This window comes from Theropithecus gelada, chromosome 4, assembly GCF_003255815.1.
Source record: "Theropithecus gelada isolate Dixy chromosome 4, Tgel_1.0, whole genome shotgun sequence".
Lineage (NCBI taxonomy): Eukaryota > Metazoa > Chordata > Mammalia > Primates > Cercopithecidae > Theropithecus > Theropithecus gelada.
The window spans coordinates 39,079,906-39,103,979 of NC_037671.1; the positions used below are offsets into that span (position 1 = coordinate 39,079,906).

The 24,074-nt window shown below is 50.4% G+C and overlaps 1 protein-coding gene across 2 annotated transcripts in view; it reads right to left on the reverse strand.

Moving 5' to 3' along the window:
• CPNE5 (copine 5) overlaps positions 1-24,074 on the reverse strand; it is a 96,143-nt gene that overhangs the window by 26,198 nt on the left and 45,871 nt on the right. For both annotated transcript variants that reach the window (XM_025384375.1, XM_025384374.1), the window contains 2 exons: positions 11,908-12,011; positions 7,863-7,967 (listed from right to left, as the gene is read on the reverse strand). In XM_025384375.1, the coding sequence (XP_025240160.1) occupies positions 7,863-7,967; positions 11,908-12,011 (209 nt within the window). The remainder of the gene's footprint in view (positions 1-7,862; positions 7,968-11,907; positions 12,012-24,074) is intronic.

Here is a 24,074-nt window from a genome sequence, read left to right on the forward strand (position 1 = left end):
CTGATAGTCTTACATATGAAATTTACTTAAATCAGGGGACACTTGAGCCCAGGTACTTGGGCTTTGCAACTCTTGATTCAAGCCTGACTGCCTGGCCAAATCAGTGGCAGCTTTTCAGACACAGACTCCCAGGCCCAGCTCTGGGCAAGACTCAGGAATCCACTTGCAAGGCTTCCCTAGTGACTGTGCTGTATGTGTTCTGGAGTGATGGTCTCCACCCCACTGGCAGATGGGAAAATTGAGCCCTAAGAGCCTCCAGTGACTTGCCCAGAGTCACCCAGCTGAGGGTCTGAGCCAGAAGAAGAGCAAGTCCCTGACTCCCAGTCCAGGACTTCGGTCATGGCCCCACAAGGCTGAAATCTCTCTACCCCTGCCTAGTGGCCTCCCAGTCCTTCCCCAGCCTGCTAAGCTCTGCAGGGGACCTTCAGAGACCCCAGCAAAGAATAGCTTTCCTCTGACCACCAACATCAGGTGACTAGATGGGTGATGGCCACATGCTCAGAGGCTGGAGGAGGACCCCAGTCGTGGTGACAGTCCTGGATATCCACAAAATCACTGGGGAAACTTTTAATCCCAGGCCAGATGGCCTGATTTAATTGGTGTGGATGGGACTCAGGCCCGGGTAGTTTTGAAAAGTTCTGTGATGGATTCTAGCCTGCAGCCAGAGCCACTGACCTTCTCTAGAAGACTGCACTGGTTTTCAAACTTGGTTGCACTTTGGAATCCCCCCAAGATTCCACACTGAAATCCCCCAAGATGACACATTGGTGTCAGCTTTAGAAATACTGACACCAATGTCTTACCTGAGAGATCAATTGGTCTGGAGTACAACCTGGGCATGGGAATTGTTAAAAGTTCCCCAGGGGATTTGAACTTGCAACCCAGGTTGAGAGCACTGAGTGTGAGATTCCTGTGCAAACTCGGCCTGGCCTCCATTAAGGCTCCAGGGATGGCTGCAGCCTGGAGGTCAGATTAGCTCAAAGGCTGCAACTCCAGCCTTGGGAGAGAAGGAGGTGAGAGAAATAGTGCCCAGAGACAGGGGAAGGCCATGGGGAGAAGGCAAATAAGGCTTTCACTACTCTATTCACAGTTTTTTGTTTTTTTGGTTTTTTTTGAGACAGAGTCTCACTCAGTCACCCAAGCTGGGGTGCAGTGGTACAATCTCAGCTCACTGCAACCTCTGCCTCCTGGGTTCAAGCAATTCTCCTGCCTCAGCCTCCTGAGTAGCTGGGATTACAGGCACATGCCATCACATCCAGCTAATTTGTATATTTTTAGTAGAGATGGGGTTTCACCATGGTGGCCAGGTTGGTCTCAAACTCCTGACCTCAAGTGATCTGCCCACCTTGGCCTCCCAAAATGCTGGGATTACAGGCGTGAACCAGCGTGCCCAGCCATATTCACAGTTCTGTGGCCGTCCACCCTGGCTGGGCTGCCTGAAGTCATTGCAGATGCTACTTGTCACCTGCTGGACTTGGCTCCCAAACCCTTAGCACAGGGCCAACAAAAGCTGCAGTCTGGCTGACCGTGACTTCTGGGGCCAGCACCCAAAATAACAGGCTTGTTGGGTGTGGGAAAATGAAATGAGCTTCTGCAGATCACCCAATGAACACCTTATCTGGCATAAAAAGGCTTAGAACTGAGGCCTAACCTAGGAGGTGGCAAGGTGGGCAGAAAAGACCTTCGGCTCCGGGGTGAGCAGCCCTGGCTGGCAGTCCCAGCTCTTCCAAGTACTAGGTCTATTGCCCTGAGCCACTGGCTTAACCCTCAGACACTCCCCTCCTTTCCAAATCGAGAAGTCACACCCACTTTGGAGCTGCTGTGCAAGTGAAGTATCTCCAAATACAGTCAGCACTGGACACATAAAGTTGCTCTGTTCCTGTCTACAACACTCCATCCCTTTATCCAAGCTCCTGTCTCCCAAACAATTCCTATGCTTCTTGAAAATATCAGCTCCATGAGACCAGGGATTTTTGTTTGTTTGTTTACTGCTGTATCTTCAGCTTCTAGAACCGTGCCTAGCCTATATCAGGTGCTGTATACATATTTGTTGGTTGACTGAGAGCTCCTAACAACTTTATGAAATGGGCTGTGAAGGTAATAATACCTTCATTCTACAAAATCACAAAAGGAGGCCAAGAGTATGTGGCTTTCCCTGAGTCACACAGCTGGTCAGTGGTGATGCCAGGAGTCAGTGACCTGGGCCTCTGGACACCTACGGCCGCAATGACAGAGCCAGATATGTGTGAGCCTGGTCAAGTCAGCAGGGATGAGAGACACCAGCCAAAACGCCAGGCTGCCCCCCACTGCACACCAACCAGCTCTCTCTCTAGTTCCCTCCCAGCCGAGCGGTAAGGTCTGCCTCCTAATGAGCCTCTGCCTGGCAGGGGGAAGGTTTCCCTGCAGGCTTACAAGTCCCGAGAGCTGACAGGCCCTGAGGGGTTTTGCCTTAAATGGACCTGAGTCAGTCTAACACTCAACTCTTCAGGAAGAGGAGCATCAGGGCCTCGCCTGGGGCAGGCAGTGAGACTGGCAACAATCTCAGCCCCCAGCTTGCACCGTGCAACACTGGGCAGTGCTGACGTGACTGTGCCTCCCATCTGAGCCTCAGCTTCTGCATGTGAAAACCGAGAATGATAAGACACCCTTCATCGAGGCCATCAGTGGAGGTGCCTGATAGGGTGCCTGGCCCTCCTGGAAGCTCATCTGTGGCCGATGCAAAAGAGAAGCAAGTCATACATCAAGGGTGCCAGGCAGAAGTGCGAAGCTGTGGTGACTCCTTTCTTCTCTCCGGGTGAGGACTCCACACACTTAACACCCTTTTAAAATCTACTCATTCAGCATCAAGTTGTGAGCAGCCTGACCCAGACAACTGTGGTTTCACAGGGACAAATCCTCAAGTCACAGAACGATTAAGAGAGTAGGGCAAATTCCAGGAAGGCAGGGGAAGTGCTTTTTGTCATCACCCCACTTTACCCCACTGGAAGGCTGGATTGTCTCTGACCCTGATGCCACTTCCTGTGACTTCAGCTCTGCTCAGCTGGGTCACTCAGGTTTGGCCTTGTGTGGACTGGACACATGGCAAAGGCAGGGAGACTCCAGGCCAGAGGGCCAGGCCAGAGGCAATATCAACAGGAGGGAAATGCAGCTTCTCCTTACTCTGGCAAGTTATATAATATCTTCTCCTCTATTTCCCTTGTAAAATGGGCACAGCACTAGTACGTGGCTCCTAGGGTTATTGTAAAATTTAAATTAGCAAAATAAGATAATGCATTTAAACCAATTAGAATACAACTTGGTCCATGTCCTAAGTCCTCAGTAACTGTAATCATATTACCTGGCTTCTACACCCATCGTTCCAAGAACACTGACTGACCTTTCTCATCAGGCCCGGTTCTCATCCTCCTGTACCTCTTCTCACAATAGGAAGGGATGCTCCCTGACCGTGCCGCCCTCCTCTTAGTTTCCTGCTATCCCTCTGACCATCTCCTCTTCTTTCTTGCTCCTGGCCTCTGGTACCCGCCCCCCCACCGTGTCTCCCAGGGCACCAGATCTCTGGCCACCCCCCTCCTGGGAACCCCCAGACTGTTGTCCCCTCCTGCTTTAGCTGTGCCTGGTCCACAGCTGCCTCCTCTCAATGTGGCTGAAACCATGTTTACCTCTCTTTCCCCAACCTCTCAACAGCAGCAGCTTGTGTTCAAACAACAAACATAATCTTTATAACTTATGACTGATAATTTTTTTAAAAATGGGTTGCAGATAGGCTGTGAAAAGAACTGCATAACACAAATCTGTGTGTGTGAGAATCTGGCTCCCGATCACACTGCCCATTTCTGTTGGTGGTGCCGCCTTTTCCTGCCCTCGAACGCTGAACCATTATCCCTTCCCCTCTTTCACTCCCTTACCCAGGCAGGTATCAAGGCCTTTTGGGTCTTCTTCTTTCTTGTTGCTGTTCCCCTCTCCTCTCCCCTCTGAATTATTTGGTATTAAAGCCAGAAGGACGTTAATGCTTTCAGGACTAAAACCAATCCAAGCAGCTTCCCTACCTCTAATCAGAAAGCAGAACTGCCCCTAACCCCTGAGCAAGGTGCTCATTAGTAAGCCTCCCCCAGATGTACCCTGGTCACAGCTCTGTCATGCCATGTCTTGGCTATTTGGCAACAGAGCATAGGGATTAACAACACAGAACCTAGAGCCAGCCTGCCGGGGTCCAAATCCTGGTTCTACCATCATCTGGCAGCAAGACACTGGGTAAATTACTTAATCTCTCAGGGCCTGTCTGTCTCCTTACCTGTAAAATGTGGATAGCACCAGCACCTCTTTCCAACGAGCTAATTGTTGGGAGGATTAAATTAGTTCCTATACATAGCACTTAGAGCAGGGCCTGGCCCATGGTTAAGTGCTATAGGAGTCTTCGCTATTATTATGACCTGTCTGTCTCCCCACTGGCCTGGGAGCAACCTAAGAGCGAGGCTTGGGTCCAATAGCTCAATAGGCCCCCACAGCACCCAACACAGTGCCTGGGCCTGACTGGCTTGGAAGACATGGTTGTTGGGTTAAATCAACTATGGTTCTGTGAGGCTCCCAGAGGTGCCTTGGAAGGAGGGGACGGTGTGGCCTCATTTTCCTGCACAGGGCCCTCCCCTGCCCACCCTGGAGGGCCTTCCGATGCTGGCACCTCCTGAGTGGCTGTTGGGTGCGTGGGTTACAGGGTTACACTAGGGCTGGGGGGTGGGGGGACAGGCCTGATCGCTCTCAGAGCCAGAGTGACATGCCTGGCCTCCTTGATTAACACTACTGTCTGTCACGTCATGGCAGATCTGTTTCTGGACATGGGGGAGAGCCATCCTGCAGGGAGGTGGGGCTAGGTTCTGACTCAGAGCGGGAGGTGGGAGCCTGCCCCTCCCACCAAATAAATACCCACCTCCTCCAATGGCCCAGTGGTGAAGCCAGGCCTCTGAGCCGTGCTGCCCCCTTCACTGTCCCTGACAAAGCTGGCTTCTGCAACCCTGGGAGCTCCTCCCTAGAGATACAGGGTTGTGGGGGGTCAGTTGGGCCCCCAGCAACCTCAGGGCAGTTGTGCTAGGGATCCCCAATTCCTTCTGCCCTGTGAGACTTTAACTGGCCCACTCTCCCATCCCCCTACCTTGAATTTCCTCTCACTTTGTTTCCATCTCCCTTTATTCCCATGCCCCTGTCCCCAGGATCCCCCTCCCCTGACTTTCCAGCCTTTCCTGGGCCTTCTTTAGAACTCACTGCTCCAACCAGCCTGTCCTCCCATCCCCTCACCCACTCTAGAAGCCCCAGGAGCCAGCTAGACGTGTAACAGAGGCTTGTTTGACTGCAGCGCTAAGACAGTCTTTGTTCCCAGTCTTATTTTGTGCACTTATTTATCTGTCTAAAATACATGTGCACATCTGTGCTCCCTGTGGTCAGACCACAGGCTCCTTAAAGATGGGAATGCGACTCCGTTCGCTTAAATGCCGCACAGCTAGAGGCGCCACGCTGGGACACAGGAGGCACTCAATGACCACCTGTGGAACAGATTGTGGCATTTCTGTCCCAGCCAAGAGGCAGGGAAAAGAGCAAGCTCATGTCTCAAACTGGCAGCCTAGGGGTTTCTTCAGAGGGAAACAGGGGTGCCTAGAGGCCATTCATCTGCCCATCATCCCCTTAACACGCCTTGTCAGGCTCCCAGCTGCCCCCAGGTACCTGTGTTTTTGTTTGCTTGTTTGTTCTCTCTTTTTGTTTTTAAGGTTTTCTTTCTTTCTTTTTTTTCTGGAGACATCAGGCTGGAGCGTGGTGGTGCAATCATAGCTCACTGCAGCCTTGAACTCCTGGGCTCAAATGATCCTTTCACCTCAGCCACCTGAGTAGCTGGGTCCACAGATGTGCACCACGACGCCCAGATAATTTTTTGTAATGTTTTAATTTTTTAAAATTTAGTTTTAAATTTAAAAAAATTTTTTTTGTAGAGATGGGTGTCTTGCTATGTTACCCAGGCTTGTCTTGAACTCCTGGATTCAAGCCCATCTCAGCCTCCCAGAGTGTTGGGATTACAGGTGTGAGCCACCACACCTGACCTGAGGTGTCTGTTTCGACACCCTAGTGTTCCTGTCGGAGTGACCTGAAGAGGCCCAGCTTTCTTGGCTGTCCAGAGAGCCCTGCCCTTGAGCCCCCTACCAGCTCACCCACCTGAGCTGCGGCAATCACCAGGAGACGGGCATGGGTTCTCGTGACTCAACAGAAACCAACACAGTCTCACAGCTCCCATTTTGGGTGGCCCCACTGTCTCCGGGCACTTGCTACAACGTATAATTACATGTTTCCTTATGTGATTATTGGATTAACGTCTGCCTCCCCTACTGGCATGTAAACTCCACGAGGTTGGGTGAAGGGTGGAGACTGCACATTTGTTCCCTGCTGATTTCCCAGCATCTAGCACAGTGCCTGGTACATGACAGGGGTTCCCTAAACATCTGTGGATGAGACGCTAAATTTGGTGTTTTAGGCACACCAGAGCCTCGTTGTGTAGGTTGTGTCGTGTGAGCGTCAATGCAGTCCTGTATAGTAGACAGACATTTAAATACCCATTTTACAGATAAGGAAGCTCAGGCTCAGACAGGTCAAGCATTGCCCAAGTTGACGGCGCTTTTTGGTCACAGAGTCAGGATTAGCAACCAGGTATATGGTATCCACACTCCACAATCTACGCTTAAATGGTGATGAAGATGATAGCCAACATGTAATAAGAGTAGGCATACGTTAAAACAAAAAATCTAGCCTGGGCAACATGGCGAAACTCCATCTCCACCAAAAACACAAAAAATTAGCTGGGCGTGGTGGTGCATGGTTGTGGTACCAGCTACTCAGGAGACTGAGGCGGGAGGATTGCTTAAGCCCGGGAGGCGGAGGCTGCAGTGAGCTGAAATTGTGCCACTGCACTCCAGCCTGGGTGAAAGAGTGAGATCCCATCTCAATTAAAAAACAAAAAAAAATCTGCCAGGCATGGTGGCTCACACCTGTAATCCCAGCACTTTGGGAGGCAGAGGCGGGTGCACTGCTTGAGCTCAGGAGTTTGAGATCAGCTTGGACAACATGGTGAAACTAGTCTGTACTGGAAAAAAAAATTGCCGGGCTTGGTGGTAGGTGCCTGTAGTCCCAACTATATTCAGGAGGCGGAGATGAGAGGATCGCTTGAGCCTGGGAGGTCCAGGCTGCAGTGCGCTGTGATGGCGCCACTGCCACTGCACTGCAGCCTGGGTGACTGAGCGAGACCCTGTCCGAAAAGCAGAAAGAAATCCCAGGAGCTCTTTGCATTCCACCCCTACCCTGTTTGTTTACGGCAATTAGGCTGGCAGGATGTATCCCTGGGATCTTGACTCCCCAGTCTGTTGGCCAGGAGTTGGGACCAGCTGCCTCTGCCTGCATCAACACCCTGCTTCCCTGCTGCCATCTGCTCCTCCACTGGGAACAATGAAAAGACAAGCTGCTGAGCTCCAGGCCTGGGCACCCGGGGCACCCATCTGGGTTTCCCTGGAATCATTGGCAATTCCCATCCCCCTAGCCTTGGGAGTTTCCCACCAGTGGGGATGCCAGACAGAGGGGAAAGAGGTGGGGCGGGTGGGGAGAGGAGGATCTGTGAGGCTGTGAAGAGGCAGACATTGCCGGGTGCAGCAGGGGAAGAGTGGAGAGGCTCACCAAGCCCCAGCCTGTGCAGGGCATCCCCCACTGCACAGCTCCAGAAGGCCTGGTTCCTGCTGACGGGACTGACCATGTTGATACGAACGCGGCCTCCCTCACTTGTGCTTGGGGCGGGCCCAGAGCAGAAGGGAAAAAGCAGGGACATTTTCTCATCTCACCGATCATAGTCGCCATTGCAGAGGGCTCTCACAGGAATGGAGAAAGTTTGCCAGACTGGATTTAGGGTGTTCTTCATGACCTCCGTTTTGTGGCAAATGGTGAACCTGGTGAGGAAGAAGAGAGGGAAGGCTGTCAGGCCCAAACCAAGGGAGGTGAATGCAGGTCAACAGAGCAGTCAACTGGTTCACATCTCTGGTTCCCAGACGATGGAAATGATGGCTTCAAAAGGTGATGAGCTGCCTGTCACCAACAGCAGCCAAGCTGATACTAGTTGGCCATCTGCTGCTGATGCTGCAGAAAGGGTTCCTGTACCAGGTAAGGACCTGGAGGTGGGGACAAATCCCAGGGTGTCAGGAGCCCTGGGTTCTAGCCCCTACTCTGGGGCCACCTCACTGTGTGACCTTGAGCAAGCTCTCCCTTCTCTGGGCCTCCAGCTCCTCACCTGTAAACCCAGGCAGTTACCTTCTATCAAAGATTCTCCATCTGCAATCCACAGAAGGATGAGCAGATGAATTTTAGGGGTCTGTGAATCCCGGAAACACTGGGAGAAATTAGGTGTATGGGTTGTTTGTGCCTGCTGCTCCCCTGGCCTGGAATATTCTCTTCCCCATTTCCATCTTTATGACTCACTCCTCACTACCTTCAAACACCATCTCCACGAAACCTTCCCTGACTACCATATCTAAAATTGACAGCTGCCTGGTCTCCTGCCTGTCACATCCCCTAGACTCCTCCCAGACTTTTTTTTTTTCTATTTCATTTGTCACCATTTGACATTTTGATATAGTCTATTTTTTCCTTATTTATTCTGCTCATGATCCGTCACTAAAATGTAAGCTCCATAAGAGCAAGGATTTTTGTCTTTTTTGATCACTGGCATATCCCTAGTGCCTAGAACAGTGCCTGGCACTTCGTAGGTATTCAATAATTCTTTACAAATGAATCAGTGCATTTCTGGGGGCGAGTTTCCATAGCTTTCACTGGTATGTCAGTCCAGTGAAATTAAAGCCCCTGACTTAGATGAGCTCTAAGACCCTTTCTGCTTTTCCCGTCTGAATCCATGAACCCGCTTTGCAAACTAAAAGTACAGAATTGACTTATCCCAGATGGGCCCTAATCTGGTGTCCCTGCCCACGCCCCACGCCACGCTTGACTGGCCCCATCCTGGAAGCCAGCCCTGCCACATGGATGGGCAGCCACTGCCAGGGCTGAGCCAGGGGCAGGGGCGTCTCTCTGAGATCTCCCACCACCAGCCCCAGCTACATCCCTGGTTGGAAAGGTCAGCTGAATAAGTGCCTGGGCTCCGCCCATACCCACACAGCCGGTGTCATTTCTTCTCTGGCAATTTTCAAGTCAAAATGTCATTCTGTCACCATGGCTTAGCATTTCTCTTCTCTGCTCCTTCTCGCCCACCCACTGGAGTGTGGAGATGCATGTGGGAGACCTCCCCACACACCCTAGAGCTGGTGGCGAGGATGGGAATGGAGATGGGAGCAGGAGGGGCCACAGCTGCCCAGGGCTGGGGCAGGCAGGTGAGGCAGGAAGAGGAGCCTGGGGCAGTGGGGGGAGGAGAGCTGGAGGGACAACAAGGAGTAGGGAATGGGTGGTCCTGGAGGGAGAGAGGATGATACTGTGCAGAAGCCCTGCTGGGCTCCAAATACTACCCCCTGACCATCACACAGACCCCTGTGGGCCCTCTGGAGCCTCCCACCTCTGGAACCACTGACTTCTCCCTTTCCCTCCTCTCACTTGAGAGCCAAACTTGACCAGGTGTTCTAAGTGCAGCTCCAGGGGCACAGCAGGTGCCCCCTTGCCTTCTCCCTCCTCCTGTGGCTAGTGTGACACTTCCCTCTCCTGGCTCCCTCACTGACCTTCTTCCTAACTGGGGGTGTCTCTACAGGCCTTCCAGTCTTCTCCCCGCAGACCCTCAGTGACCACTCTGTTCTCACCAGCGCAGCCATTGCCTCTTCACAGGGGCCGGATACTGGCCCACCTCTAGGCGGGCCTCCGGATCAGTTTCTTCAGTGCCCCACGGGATCCCCGTGAGGGATCAGTGTCTCCTTGCCCCCGGAATGCTCCAGTTCACACTTGGAATGAAACTTGCCCCAAATAAACTCCCACGACCTCCCCGGTCTGATCCACCAGCTCCCCGGCTGCTCTGCAAGCACTCTGGGTTCCCTTGGCTCCACTGCCAGGGAGAGAGCTCTGACTTCGGTCCCCATCCAAGTCCGGCCGACTGAGGTCCCCTCATTGTCCTTTTGCCCCCTTCCTCCCCTCCCCACTTCCTTCCCCTGCATTTCCACGGCACAGATCCAGGGTGGGAGCTGGTAGCACCTCCCACCTGTTCACCGTGTCAGTCACAAGGCTCTCCCTTTCCCCGCACCCTCCCCACCCATCCTACACATCACTCTGCTAGAGCAATCTTTCCCAAACACCCCTTGCAGTGCACCCCTCTCCTGCTCCCAAATCCCTCTCCTCCTCCCAGCCGGCCTCAGCCAGACAAGCCCAGCTTGACCCTGGCTCTGCCTCTCTGGAGGGGACCTGTGTGGATGCCCAGAACAATATGCAGGCCTTTTCCTCCCCCAATCAAGTCAAGTCAAAGTCAACAGAATTATTTAAAGAAATCCTTCTGGGAGTCCTTTGGTGAGACAAAGAATCCTTTTGTCATGCAAATGATCATACCTAATTTCCCTTGTTTTGTACGTTCAGGAAAACTGATTTTTAAATCAGTTTTCCCTTGAACTGAAACACACCTCCTCCTTGCCACTCCCCTGCCCCCCCACCACACACACACACACACACACACACGCACATACACACACACACACACACACACACACGCACACACACACACACGCGCGCGCACATACACACACACGCACACACACACACACGCGCGCACATACACACACACACGCACATACACACACACACATACACACACACATACACACACGCACACACACACACACGCACACACACGCACATACGCACACACGCACACATACACACACACACACACAATTCCAAGGGGAATTGGGGGGAAGGTCTTTCTGCCCTCCGGGCACACTTGCTTTGCCCAAACGTTTCTCCCTTCTCTAGCCCTTTATTCTTCCCTGCTCCCCCCACCCCCAAGGCGGGGACCCATTTTCTTCCTCTCCTTCAAAACCCGCTTCCAAGTTTCCCTTCTCCAGCAGCGCTTCTCTAATTAACCTCCCTGGCCCCATCGCTTCCTCATTCTGCAGAATCCAGCCTGTAAGTGGCCACAGCCTGCCAGAATTGTGGTGCTTAAAGAGACCGTGGCGACCACGTAATCCAACTGGATGAGAAAACAGGCCCAGAGAGGGGTCTTCACTTGCCTAGGGTCACACAACAGGCTGCTGGGGAGGACCTAGGTCCCCAGACCTTCCACCCAGAATCTGTCTCCCAGCATATATTGCTGACCTACATTTGCCAACATGTTGTGTACGCTTCCATCTTATTGTGGGTGGCTTCTAGATTAGGGAGAAGAGAGGAGGAAACAGGGGCTTCAAAGTCTGGAGTTTCAAATGAAGCCTGTGTGGGGCCAGGCAGGGGAAAGGGTCCAGACTGGCCCTGTTGTGTGGGCAGTAGTGGGGGGCCAGGCTGGGGGCTGTTCAGAGGGCTGTGGGGACAGGGGGCTGGGCTTGGAGATAGGAGCTGATTTGTGTAGAATGAAGGAGCTATCAGAGGTTTCCCATGAGGGACTGGCCCCCTATTCCTGCCTTAGCCCTGTTTTTGCCTAGTCCCCCCACCCTCCAAATACCTAGCCCCCACCACTCAGTACTACGCTGAGACCTACAGAATGGCACCGCCAGCTTAGAGGCTGCCCCGACCTCCCACTGACCACACCTAGGTGCCCAGGGCACTACCCTGGGGTCCTGGACTTCCACCTGGAGCCCTTGCCCTCTCTAGAGCAGGAGATGAGCCCAAGCCACCCTGCCCGGTAAGTCACCGCCACCCGTCCATCCTTGACTCCAGAAGGGACAAGAAGGCACAGTGCACAAGTGCCACCAGAAAACTCACGTTCCATCCTCATTGCTTCTGTAGAATACCAAGAAGGGGTCAGATTTCCCAAAGAAATCTTTCTTGTCCAGCTTGTTGGCACAGAACTGCATGGTGGCGACATCCTGGTGGGAGGGAGGGAGAACAGGGTGTGAGGCAGGAGAAGGTGGAAGCACAGCTCCCGGACCCTGGCAAGCACGAGGAGTCCAGGCACCCGCCCTGGTTGGAATGCACTGACTAAGTGCCAGGCCCTTATTCCATCCTCAGACAGCTCCCCAGCAGGCCTAGCAGACCACTTGGGTGGGGAAGCATGTGGAGTCCACAGCTGCCTCAGTTTGAATCCTAGCTCTGCCACGTTCTCTGTGTGAACTAGGGCAAGGTAGGTGACCTCTTGGAGCCTCAGTTTCCCCTCTGAAACATGGGGCTGATGATAGCACACATCTTGCGGGGTTGTCATGAGGACTAAATGAGATCAAGGGTGTGACGTACTTGGCAGAGTGAGGCACGTGGCAACCCCTTGATAGATGTGAACACACATGGTTTCATGACACTTTCACTGAGTGGCTTGGAAAGGTGACAGAGCAAACCCAAGGCCAGTCTGAGCTTGATCTGCAAGCCCCAAAGCCCTCTCTCTGGCCACATTGCCTCACCGCCTCACACCCATATGTGGTTCCTGGAGGAAGTTCGAGTTTCAGCATCACTTTCACACCCACCAGCTCATAGGAGGCTCACCCAGTGCTCTCAGGTAGATACAGTGGGGTCTGTGGCCCCGTTTCACAGCTAAGAAGCCAAAGGCTCAGAGCAGGGAGGGGCTTCCCCAAGTTCACCAAGCAGAGCCCACCGGCTGAGTCCCCAGCCCTGTCCCCTGCCCCAGCTGACCCAACACGCACAGAAGGTGTCCGGGCTCTGGTGCGGATCTCTGGACCCCTCAGCCCCTCAGCTTGCTGGGGCCAATGGGGCATTGGGAAGAGATGTCCCCGTCGTCCCCTTCACCCCTCCCATGTGGCCTCTGCAATTTGAAAACTCTGCATCCTGACAAATCGGCTTCGAACCGGCTAAGCTCAGGGCTCTGGTGTCCAGATGCCAGGACTTGCCCTGCTCTTGGGGTCACTCTGTTCCCTCACACATCCCCCTTCCTCTTAATGAGGGGGAGCGTCTTGAGAAGGCTGACCAATAGCCCAGTGAGGACCAAAACAGTGGCAGAGAAGAAGACGTAGCTCCCATGAGGTCAAAGTTCTCAGTGATAAGACTGAGCGGTGGCTACGGTGGTTAGGAATATGGCTGCTGGAGCCAGGCTGCCTGCTTCAGTCCCAGTCCCATCCCTCCTTAGCTGCATGACTTAAGGCAAGTTATTCACCCTCTCTGTGCTCAGTTTCCCTATCTGTAAAATGGGGGTAATGGCAGTGCCTTTCTCATAGACTCATGAGGATAAAATGAGTTCATAGGAGTACAGCGCTGTGTGCGTGTGAGCTATTATTATTTGAACACCTGTTCCCCCACCCAGTCACAGTGTGTGTGGCCTCTGTCCCTGCCCCACTCCCACCTCCAACACCTCACATGCCTTCCCTCGGGGACATCTGATGACAACAAACACAGCCTCCCTTCATTCATTCACTCACTCACTCATTCAACATTTATTAGATGCCGTCTGTGTAGGACAGTCACTGAGCTCAGCACTTTATACCCCTTATCATATTTAGTCCTCAAAATAATCCTTTGTTACTTTTCACAAATGAGGAAGTTGGAGGTTGGAGAAGTTAGGTGACTTGCCCGAGATCACCAGCTGGTAACTGGTAAAGCAGAAAATTTACACATAAATAAACTAATTTCAAAGTCATGCCTCTTCCAGTATGCCACTCTGCCCCGCTGAGAGAGAACAAATTACATTCCACCACTTCTCTGCTTTCTTTAGAATCCGCTGATTTCTTCAGACTCTGGACTTGTGTGGGCAGGGAGGGGCTGCATGCCCGTTACCCTGGGATGGGGAAGAGGCTGTAAGGACGGGTGGTGCTGGAGACAGAATGACCTGCCCAAGGAGATGCCCAGGTAATGATGGCTTGTATTATGCCTCTCATCATCGCCCACCAGACAGGGAGAAGGAAGCTGGATTGGGGGCTTCCAAGGCCCTAGAAGCTCCAAGAATCCCTGAGCCTCCAGAGAAATCTAGGACCTCAGGCCTGGAATAAAAGAACAGCTGCCTTACTGAGCACTTAACTAGATGCTAGGACCTGTGTTAAGCCTTCGTACTTTATACAACCATACAAAATAACTCTTGTTTCCCTATTTTACAGATGAAGAAACTGAGGTTTTTAGAGGTTAAATCATATACCCAAAGTCCTAGAGTGCGTAACTCAGACAGTCAGATTTCAGAGTTTTCACTCTTATCCCTCCAGAAAAATCTCTAGGCTTCTAAAGCAGCAGGGCAGGCACACCCTCCTCAGGAGAAAATTCGAATCCCGTCCCATGCTGGATGGAAGGAGCACTTTAAATGCCCCCCTAGAGAGTCCCATCCATGGCCTGGGAAAGGAACGTGGCCCAGGACTTGATGGGCGACTCGCTGGCTATATAAATTGGGGGGCCTGGTGCAAAGGGAAAATGAGGGGCCCTCCAAAAACAATCAGGAGATTCAAGATAGTGACAGCAAAGCGTGAAACCAAGCACAGGTCCCCGTGTGACTACACAGGCCACGCGCCTGTGAAGCTGGCCCTGTCTCCTTCCCACAGAGGTGACCCGAAGTGGCATCAGAAAAGCACCAAGAGGCCCAGATTCTGCCCAGGAGAGCAGCGGCGATGGCCCCAGCAAGGAACTCAGAGCTCAGAGCTCCAGTCCTGGCTCTGCATAGCCTTGAGCAGGTCACCCGAGCTCTCGGAGCCTCAGTCTCTTCGTCTGTGGAGTGTGGAATGGGATGACCACCACGATCCTTTTAAGCTGAGCAGTTGATGCCACATGGGGAACATTGAAATAGCCATCTCTTGTGGGGAGCACTGACACTCAGGGGACAGTGAGGAAAGCCAGGATCCCCCCCCAGCCTTCCCAGCCCCGGCCAGGGTTTGTGACCTCGCACGAATCTGGAGGTCGCCTGAGTGACAATCTTACCTGAATAAACACAGGCAAACCACCCAGGACCTGTTCAGCCTGCACTGGCTGACTATAAAATGCATACACTTGGAACAACCAAAACAGAGGCCACAAAACCCAGAGGCAACAGCACTTAGTTTTGCTTCCTAGGAACCCCTTAGTCCCTGTGAGATCACGAATGGGGGAGAAATATGAGAAAAGAATAAAAGAACTTGACAGGCCGTAAGTTCCAGGGACATTCAGTGCTCCATTGGGAGGGCTGCTGTCTTAGCCTAGCACCCGATGGCCAAAAACAGCACAAAGGGCGGGGGGCGCGGTGGCTCATGCCTGTAATCCCAGCACTTTGGGAGGCCGAGGCGGAGGGATCACTTGAGCTCAGGAGTTTGAGACCAGCCTGGCCAATGTGGCAAAACCCTGTCTCTACTAAAAATACAAAAATTAGCCAGGCATGGTGGCTCATGCCTGTAGTCCCAGCTACTCGGGAGGCTGAGGCAGGAGAATCGCTAGAACCTGGGAGGTGGAGGTTGCAGTGAGCCGAGATCGCGCGACTACACTCCAGCCTGGGCAACAAGAGGGAGACTGTCTCAAATAATAAAATAAAAACACACACACACACACACACACACACACACACACACACAAAACAGCACAAACGAGCCAACGGCCACCTGGTTGGAATCCTAGCTCTGCCATCTAAGAATAGCGCCCCCTTGTAAGCCTATGGAGAAGGCGAAAAGAGATGGCCTGTGTCACATCCTGGTCCACAGTGCCTCACACAGAGCAGGAGGTAACACTTGCAGAGTGCCACCTCATACTGGGGTGAACCGTGTGAAACTGCCAATAATCAGCTGTTGTTTGCCTATGAAAATGGCAATATCACATGAGTCTACACCACAAAGACACACAGAGGGGAGCAACACACACTGGGGCCCATCGGATGGTGGAGGGTGGGAGGAAGGAGAGGATCAGGAAAAATAACTAATGGGTACTAGGCTTAATACCTGGGTGATGGAATAATCTGCACAACAAACCCCCATAACACAAGTTAGCCTACATAACAAACCTGTACATATACCCCTGAACTTGCAATAAAAGTAAAAAAAAAAAAAAAAAAAAAATTGGTTCTACCTAGTACGTGCTATAGTAGGTAGATATAATGTTATATGTATTAATTCACTGAATCCTTTCAACAACCCTATGAGGGAGGCACTGTTATTATTCCTTTTTTGTTTTTCAGACAGGGTCTCTCTCTCTCCGTCACCCAGGCTGGAGTGCAGTGGTGTGATCTCTGCTCACCACAGCCTCAACCTCCTGGGCTCAAGCGATCCCCCTGCCTTAGCCTCCTGAGAAGCTGGGACCACAGATGTGTGCCACCATACCCCATGCCCAGCTAGATTTTTAAATTTTTTTGCAGAGACAGGGTCTTGTTATGTTGCCCAGGCTGGTCTTGAACTCCTGAGGTCAAGCGATCTGCCCACTTCAGCCTCCCAAAGTGCTGGAATTACAGACAGGAGCCACCACACCTGGCTATTATTCCCATTTTAAAGATAAGGAAACCAAAGCACAGAGAGGTTAACACCCTCGCTTGAAGGCACACAGCTAGTAAGAGGCGCTGAGATGAGAACAAGACAGTCTGGCTCCAAAGATTAATAACTGAGATTCCAAATGATGACCTCAAATCATCAAGATAAGTTTAATTACGTTCTAATCTCAGTTTGAGAAGTCAGAGAAGTGTGAAATCCATTTTAGAAAGGCCTCTGTGCAAACTAGTTAAAAAAAAAAAAAAAAAAAAAGACTGGCTCTGAAACTCAGCTAACTGGAAATATTGGCCAGTGTGCCACACTTTCTCCCCCTAACCCTGATGGCAGATAAGTGAGGCATTGCTGGGGGTTGGCGGCTGATTTTGTTCCTTAGCCTTATCTGCCCTCCCTAACGCAATCTAGGCTCGGGAACATTTGCCAGAAGCCCACTGTGATCATCTGTGTTGTTGCACCATTGTAGAATCCGTGGGGGATAAAACAGACCTTCAGAGAAATTTCTAGACTGAAACGAAGGCAAACTTCCTCCCTCATGGGTACCCATGCCACAGGGAAGTCCTTGAGACAAAGAGTATGTAACTAACCGCCTGGGGGCTGCGCTTTGGAAGGTCTGTCTGCCTTTTGTCAACAGTCACAGAAACAAGTGGGAGCTTGTGAATAGTTCAACCCCTTGACATAGGTGTGAACCCAAGAAGAGGCTGGAGAAAGTGGCAATAAGATGGACAGGACCAGCAGGACAACAGAGCAGCAAATTCTGGCTGAGGGTCAGAGGTTCAGCTGTTTGACAGCCTCAGCCTGAGAGCCATGCTCTCTGATCTCATGAAATGCCATCCCCTTGGCCAGGCATGATGGCGCACAACTGTACTCTCAGCACTTTGGGAGGCCGAGGTGGGAGGATCGCCTGAGCCCAGGATTTCGAGACCAGCCCGGACAACATGGTAAAACCCCATCTCTACTAAAAATACATAAAAATAGCCAGGTGTGGTGGTGTGCGCCTGTAGTCCCAGCTACTCAGGAGGCTGAGGTGGAAGGATTGAGCCCGAGAGGTGGAGGCTGCAGTGAGCCATGATCAGGCCACTGCACTCCAGCCTGGGCGACTCCATCTCAAAAACAAAGAGAGAGAGAGAGAGGGGAAAAAAAGAAAGAAAAAGAAAAAAAGAAACTCCATTCCCACCAGAAGCATCACTGGAATCAATCACAGAGAAGATAAAGCAGCTCCTGCAATATATAATTTCCTGCAATTTCTGTCTTTCACCCTATCTTTTTAAAAAACATATTAAGTTCTTCGAAAACATCAGGATTGCCTCCATTTGCATCTCTCCGTATGTTAATGGGGCTGCTGGGGAGATGATAGCAAACAGCCTTGCTCTCCAGGGCGGCCAGGCCTGCTCTGGCACCTTAGCCCTCCCTGCCCTGAAGAGGGCTATGAAGGTTAGAGGTCAGGCCAGGGGGGAGGGGGGAGTTAGCAGGTGAGCTGAAGGCTGGAGACAGGGCAGCAACCCCCAGCAGGAGGAGAACAGAAGAAGGCTGTTGGGTCTCACTGGCAGCTTCCAGATTCAGAACAAGTATGAGGTGAGTGTCAAATTTAAAGGGGGCCCAAAATCTCAGTCATCAAAAAAAATTTTTTAATGTGACATTTAAAAAATCAAAATCAATGCAAAAGCTATATCAAAATTTTAAATGAAGACATTTTATAAGTGAAGCAGAGGCACAGAAAAGGCCAGGGTCACACAGGGAGTAAGCAGTGGCTTTTGGTCTGGATCCAAAGCCCAAGTTCTTAATCACCGTGCCCTACAACTTACATGCCCTAAGAAGCACCTTTAAAGCCAGGAACAGTGGCTCATACCTGGAATCCGAGCTACTCAGAAGGCTGAGACGGTAGTATGACTTGAGGCCAGGAGTTTGAGACCAGCCTGGGCAACATAGTGAGACCTCCATCTCTAAAAAAATAACAATTTAAAAAATTTAGGCCGGGCGCTGTGGCTCACGCCTATAATCCCAGCACTTTGGGAGGCCGAGGAGGGCGGATCACTTGAGGCCAGGAGTTCAAAACCAGCCCGGGCCAACATGGTGAAACCTCGTCTCTACTAAAAATACAAAAATTAGCCAGGTGTGGTGATGTACGCCTATAATCCCAGATACTCGGGAGGCTGAGGCAGGAGAACTGCTTTAACACAGGAGGTGGAGGTTGTGGTGAGCCGAGACCGTGCCACTGCACTCCAGCCTGGGTGACAGAGCAAGGCTCCATCTCAAAAAAAAAAAAATTAAAAAGCGCTTTTAGATAGATGGTTGGGGCCACAGTACATTTATTGTCTTCTCCTTAAAATGTGCTGGATTTTCCAAATCTCCTAGAATTAACATATTATCTTTTTTAGTCAGAAAAAAAATAAGACATCAATGAAACAGAAAAGGAATCATTAGTCACAACTCTGAAATTCAGCACTCCAGCAGGAGGAAACATACCAGGAGCTGGGGGTGATTCTGTGAGTAGGACCCTCTAGGAAGAAGAGGCTGGAGCTGGGCTCATGGGATAGGACGGCAGAAGCAGGAAACCTGGGACGTCAGCGAACACCCCACAGGCTGGAGGTTATTCATACACAGATGGTGGGCACAGAAGCTGGTCTGAGAGGCTGGGCCTGTCTTTATGCATCGACTGTAATAACCATGTTGAGGCCAAGCTGGCTTTTCTTTGTTTATTAATGACGGACTTCCCAAACAATCCAATCAGTTGTGCATCTGTTGATTTGGTCATTCAGAGGCTGAAAACCCCAGATTGACCGTTTTCCCTCCCACCCATTGAGCCTGTGTTTCTGGGATACTAACCAAAATCCGTCAACTGAAGTTCAAAAGAAAAACAGGATGATTTGGATATGAGGATGTTCACTACAGTATTGTTTATATTGTTTCCTAAAAAGAACAGCTTTGATAAATTATAGCCCATCCATACAATAGAGAAATAACATGTAGCTATTAACTACATGTTTTCTAAAAATGTATAATGATATAGGAAAAGGCAGGCTATAAAACTAGACACTATATTACATCAATTATAAGAAAAATTATGTACATGGACACTCAAAGAAAGCCTTGGAGGAAGCACATCAAAACGTCAACAGCGATTATCTCTGAGTGATTTTTCCATGCTACTTATATTTTTCTGTATTTTCCAACTTGTCCATAATGAACATGTTATTTTTTTTTTTAGCATCAGGAAAAATGTTTTTGTTTTGCTTTGGTTTTTAAGGCCAGATAAATTATTTCTGAGACCAAAAAATTTCAAACTAACCTTAAGAAGGGTGATGTTTGAATGCTGGTTACACAGGATGCTCATATCAGTCCCAGCCACAACACACGTCTCTCCTATGTATCAACCTGCATACTTCTGAGTCTCGAAGAACCTTCACCACCTCCCCCACTTAACTTGACTTTTCCTTCTCATCTCTCTTTCTCCATGACTCCTCCCTCTTCCCTCATCTCTCAGGTAGAGAAACTGGCCTCTCCCTGAAGCTTGTCTTTGGAACAGTGAAAGTTTTGATTGTGTTGGGATCCAGGCTGCTAAGTTCCCCAGCTCTGAGGTCCCACACAATCTGGCCCCGACTCCCACCATCAACACCTACAGTCTCATCTTTCTGACTCATCATCCATCACTCCTGCCCCAGGGCCTTTGCACAGGCTGTTCTGTCTGCCTGGACCAATCTTCCCCAGGTAACTGGAAGGGCTCATTCTCCCACCTGTCTCTATATATTGACATATTACATTGTATCTACACATTTTCCTTCAGGATAGTCAAGAGTGTGATCAAATAGTTGTTGTAAGAAGAGGCACTGGATCTGACAGGGCTAAGGACCACTGCTCTAATGTGATTGCTGGTTGGCATTTCCATCTCTCACACTAAACTAAAAATTCTGGGAGAGCAGGGACTCAGTCAAAGCATATTTCCTGAACTGAAATGAAAGAATACATGAGCACGCTGGTGACACCTAAGGGGTGGCGAGGCCTCCAGGGGCAATTATGGTGTGAAGTTCTAACTCCCTTTGCTCGAGAGAGGTGAGGCACACTCCATCACTGCCTCCTCCATGACCACCACCACCATCCTGGCTGGGACGGCCAGTCGGGTGGAGGGACCTGACTAGGAGGTGGTATGGACATACTATCCTGACTCCAGAGCAAGCAGGTCTGGGTGGCTGACAGGTCTCTAGGGGGAACCAAGGGGCTGGGAAGTGAAGGGCAAAGAGCTATCCAACCCTCTGTATTGACAACAATCCCTACTTTTTTTTTTTTTTTTTTTTTTGACAGGGTCTCACTCTGTTCCCCAGGCTTCAGTGCAATGGTGCAATCATGGTTCACTGCAGCTGTGACCTCCCAAGCTCAAGTGACCCTCCTGCCCCAGCCTCCTGAGTAGCTGGGACCACAGGCATGAACCACCATGCCCTGCTAATTAAAAAAAAAAAATTTTTGTAGAGATGGTCAGGGGGTTCTCACTACGATGTCCAGGCTGGTCTCGAACTCTTGAGCTCAAGCTGTTCTCCTGCCTTGCTCGGCCTCTCAAAGTGCTGGGATTATAGGCGTGAACTCCAGCCTCCACTGCTCAAAGCCAGCCTGCCTGTTGAGGGCAATAGCCCCACAAGAAACAGAAGGTCGGTGACTGTTCCCTGTACCATGAGGGCTCGAGGCTCCCAGGGTGAGGGAAAGACTGAGGATTAGGAGTCAAGGTCTGAGCTAGAATCCCAGCAATCTTAGGCAGGCCGCTAACTTCTCTGCATCCATAAAACAGGGCCACTCACACCTACCCAGCCCCCCAGCCCTGAGGTCAGAATCAAATAAGACTAAATAAGAGAGTCTCGGTAAACAAATGTTGGCCAGTATTACAGGCAGTAACAAGCGTTTTACTGCTGAGCAGAACTGAACCTTGGGTGATTCAGAAGGCCCTTCGGGAGACCGGCCTCATCACTGTCAACATCAAGTACCATTCGATAGTATTTGGATCAAATTCTGATTGTGGGAACTTCTTTGGCATTTACATTCCAGATGAACAAGGCTTTTCTGTAACCCGTCAAACTATGCTGGTGACACGCTGGAGTCCACTGTCATCCTTTGCTGGTTGCCACCCGCCCACGCCATCCCCATGGATGAAGAGAGGGTTTGTCTACTTCGGCAAAATGTATTCATTTGAGCAGGAAGCCCTGCTCTGGTGAAAAATCATCTCTCAGACCCCACCCTCTTCCTTTGATCCTCCCACTGAATGCTGAGCTGGAAAGACGAAGCAAAGCTGTTCAGATGTAATTATTTTAATTCAGCCAGATGCTGGGAATTAGTCTCTTTTCCTTGCAAGGATTCTAGGGAGAGACAGAACTCAGCTAAAGATGCCCCAGAAGAAAAGGAGTTGACAATCTCAGGAGGAAGGGAGGGCGCTCCCTGCCTCTGACATAGACCCCTTGTGCTGGAAGAGCTTAAATCAAGAAAACGGCTGCCATCCCCGGGTGAAGGAGTAGGGAGGACTGGGGAAGAAGGAGGAAGAGGGAGGATTTAATACCTGATAAGTATTATACCTAAGACTGCTTACCAACCCCTGGAATGCTAGACCAGTAACGGCCACCAGCATTGTCTAGAGCGTTAGAATTTCCAAAGCGCTTTATGTGTGTGACTTTATTTGGTTACAAACTAGTAAGAAAGTCACCAGCTGGGCTAGAAGCTTGGGGAAACACTGAATTTAGGTTCAAGGAATTTGGAGGCACCCTTTCCTAGGCATCTGTTAGACACACTCACATTCATGAACTCCTTTAACCCTACCAGTGCCAAGCTGCAGGTGGAGAACGGAGGCTCTGGGAGCCGCAACAGCTCTCTTCCACAGGGCAACTGAATTCTCTCCCTTGTCTGAACTCCAGTGGCATCCAGATCCTCAGTGGACATGTGTGTTTTGTCCATGACCTGGTGCTGAACACAAGGTCTGTGCTTTCTAAGCATTCAGCCACATATTCGTGATGGGTCCTCAGGAACGCCTACTGCACCCCGAGTCCTGCCCCGGGTGTACACCTTGGGTAGGGTTCATTCCCGCTGCCAAGTGCCTTCAGATCCACTGAGATAAACAGACAAGCAGAGCAACCAGGGTGAGCAGTTGCATATGAATTTCTTTGGTCATCTCTATACTGCCCTGTACTATCGATTCTGTGTTCACGTGTCTTATTCTTCCACTGGAAGTCCTTGGAAACAGAGTTTGTAACACCACAGCCCAGTGGTTAAAGACCTTGGCTCTACAAGCAAACTGCCAAGTTTCAAATCTCTTCTACTCAGTGGCTGTGTGACCCTGGACAGGTCACTTAACCTCTCTGTGCTTCGGTTTCCTTATCTATAAAAGTGAGGAAAATTAATGAGGACCGTAATTCATCAGATATTATAACACATCATACTACATACTACATTATGTATTATAATACATTAGATAAGTCAATACATGTAAACCACTTAGCACAGTGTATGGCCCAAAATAATGACTCAATTCATGTTCTCTAACACTGTTATATCTCTATACCAGCAGCTCTCAAAGTATGGACCAGGAACCCCGGGGGATCTGTGGGGTCAACACTATTTTCGTAATAATTTCGATGAAGAGTTTTCCAGAGGTTATTCGACAGGGATATCACAATAGATTGACTACAGAAGCAGCCATGAGAATCTGGATGTCTTCCATTAAGTCAGACATTAAGGAGATTTGCAAAAATGTAAAACACGGCCACTCTTCTCATTAAATGATTATTGTAAGTTATTGTTGTTTTTCAAAATATGTTATTTTATTTATTTATTTTTTGAGACGGAGTCTCGCTCTGTCACCCAGGCTGGAGTGCAGAGGCTGCAGTGAGCTGAGATTGCAATCTCGTGAGCCACTGCGCCCGGCCTCAAAATATATGTTATTTATGTTGACCCATAATGGGTTCAACTATTGTTATTTCTAAAGGAATTAATACATACATTTTTAAAAATTCTGTTTAAATTTCTAGTAGGGTAAATATTGATCGACAGCTGATCCGTAGCACTGACCTCCCAGGAAGGTAGGAAAATCTTGTTTCTCCTGGTCATCCCTCCCAGCCCCGTGGGAAGCTGTGTTCGCAGGGTAGCCCAGGCTTTGTTTACGCTTGCACCCTGCCCCTCCCTGCGTCTGTCCCAGCCTCCTCCTCTTCTCTCCAAGTTCCACCACTTTCCCACTTTTATAGCCACTCTTAGTAACCTAAGATAGCGGCAGTTTCGGGGCTGAGCCCAGATCTTAGAATCAAGCTGACCTGGACTAGAATCGTGGCTCTGCTGCTTGTCTTCCTTGAACAGGTGACTTTGCCTCTCTGAGCCTCAATTTCTCCATCCATAGAATGGGAGTAACATTTTAGTACCTACTTCTTAGCATGATTGTCAAGAGCAGTGATAACTTATGTAAAGTGCTATTACCTGACAAATACTGACCATCACCATTATGATACTTTATCATTATTATTAATCATGAGGTCCCCTGAGCCCCTTCTTGGTGTGCTCAGCTGTCCCCATCTCCTGATCCCCAACAGTCCTACAGAAAAAGCAAGACCAAGG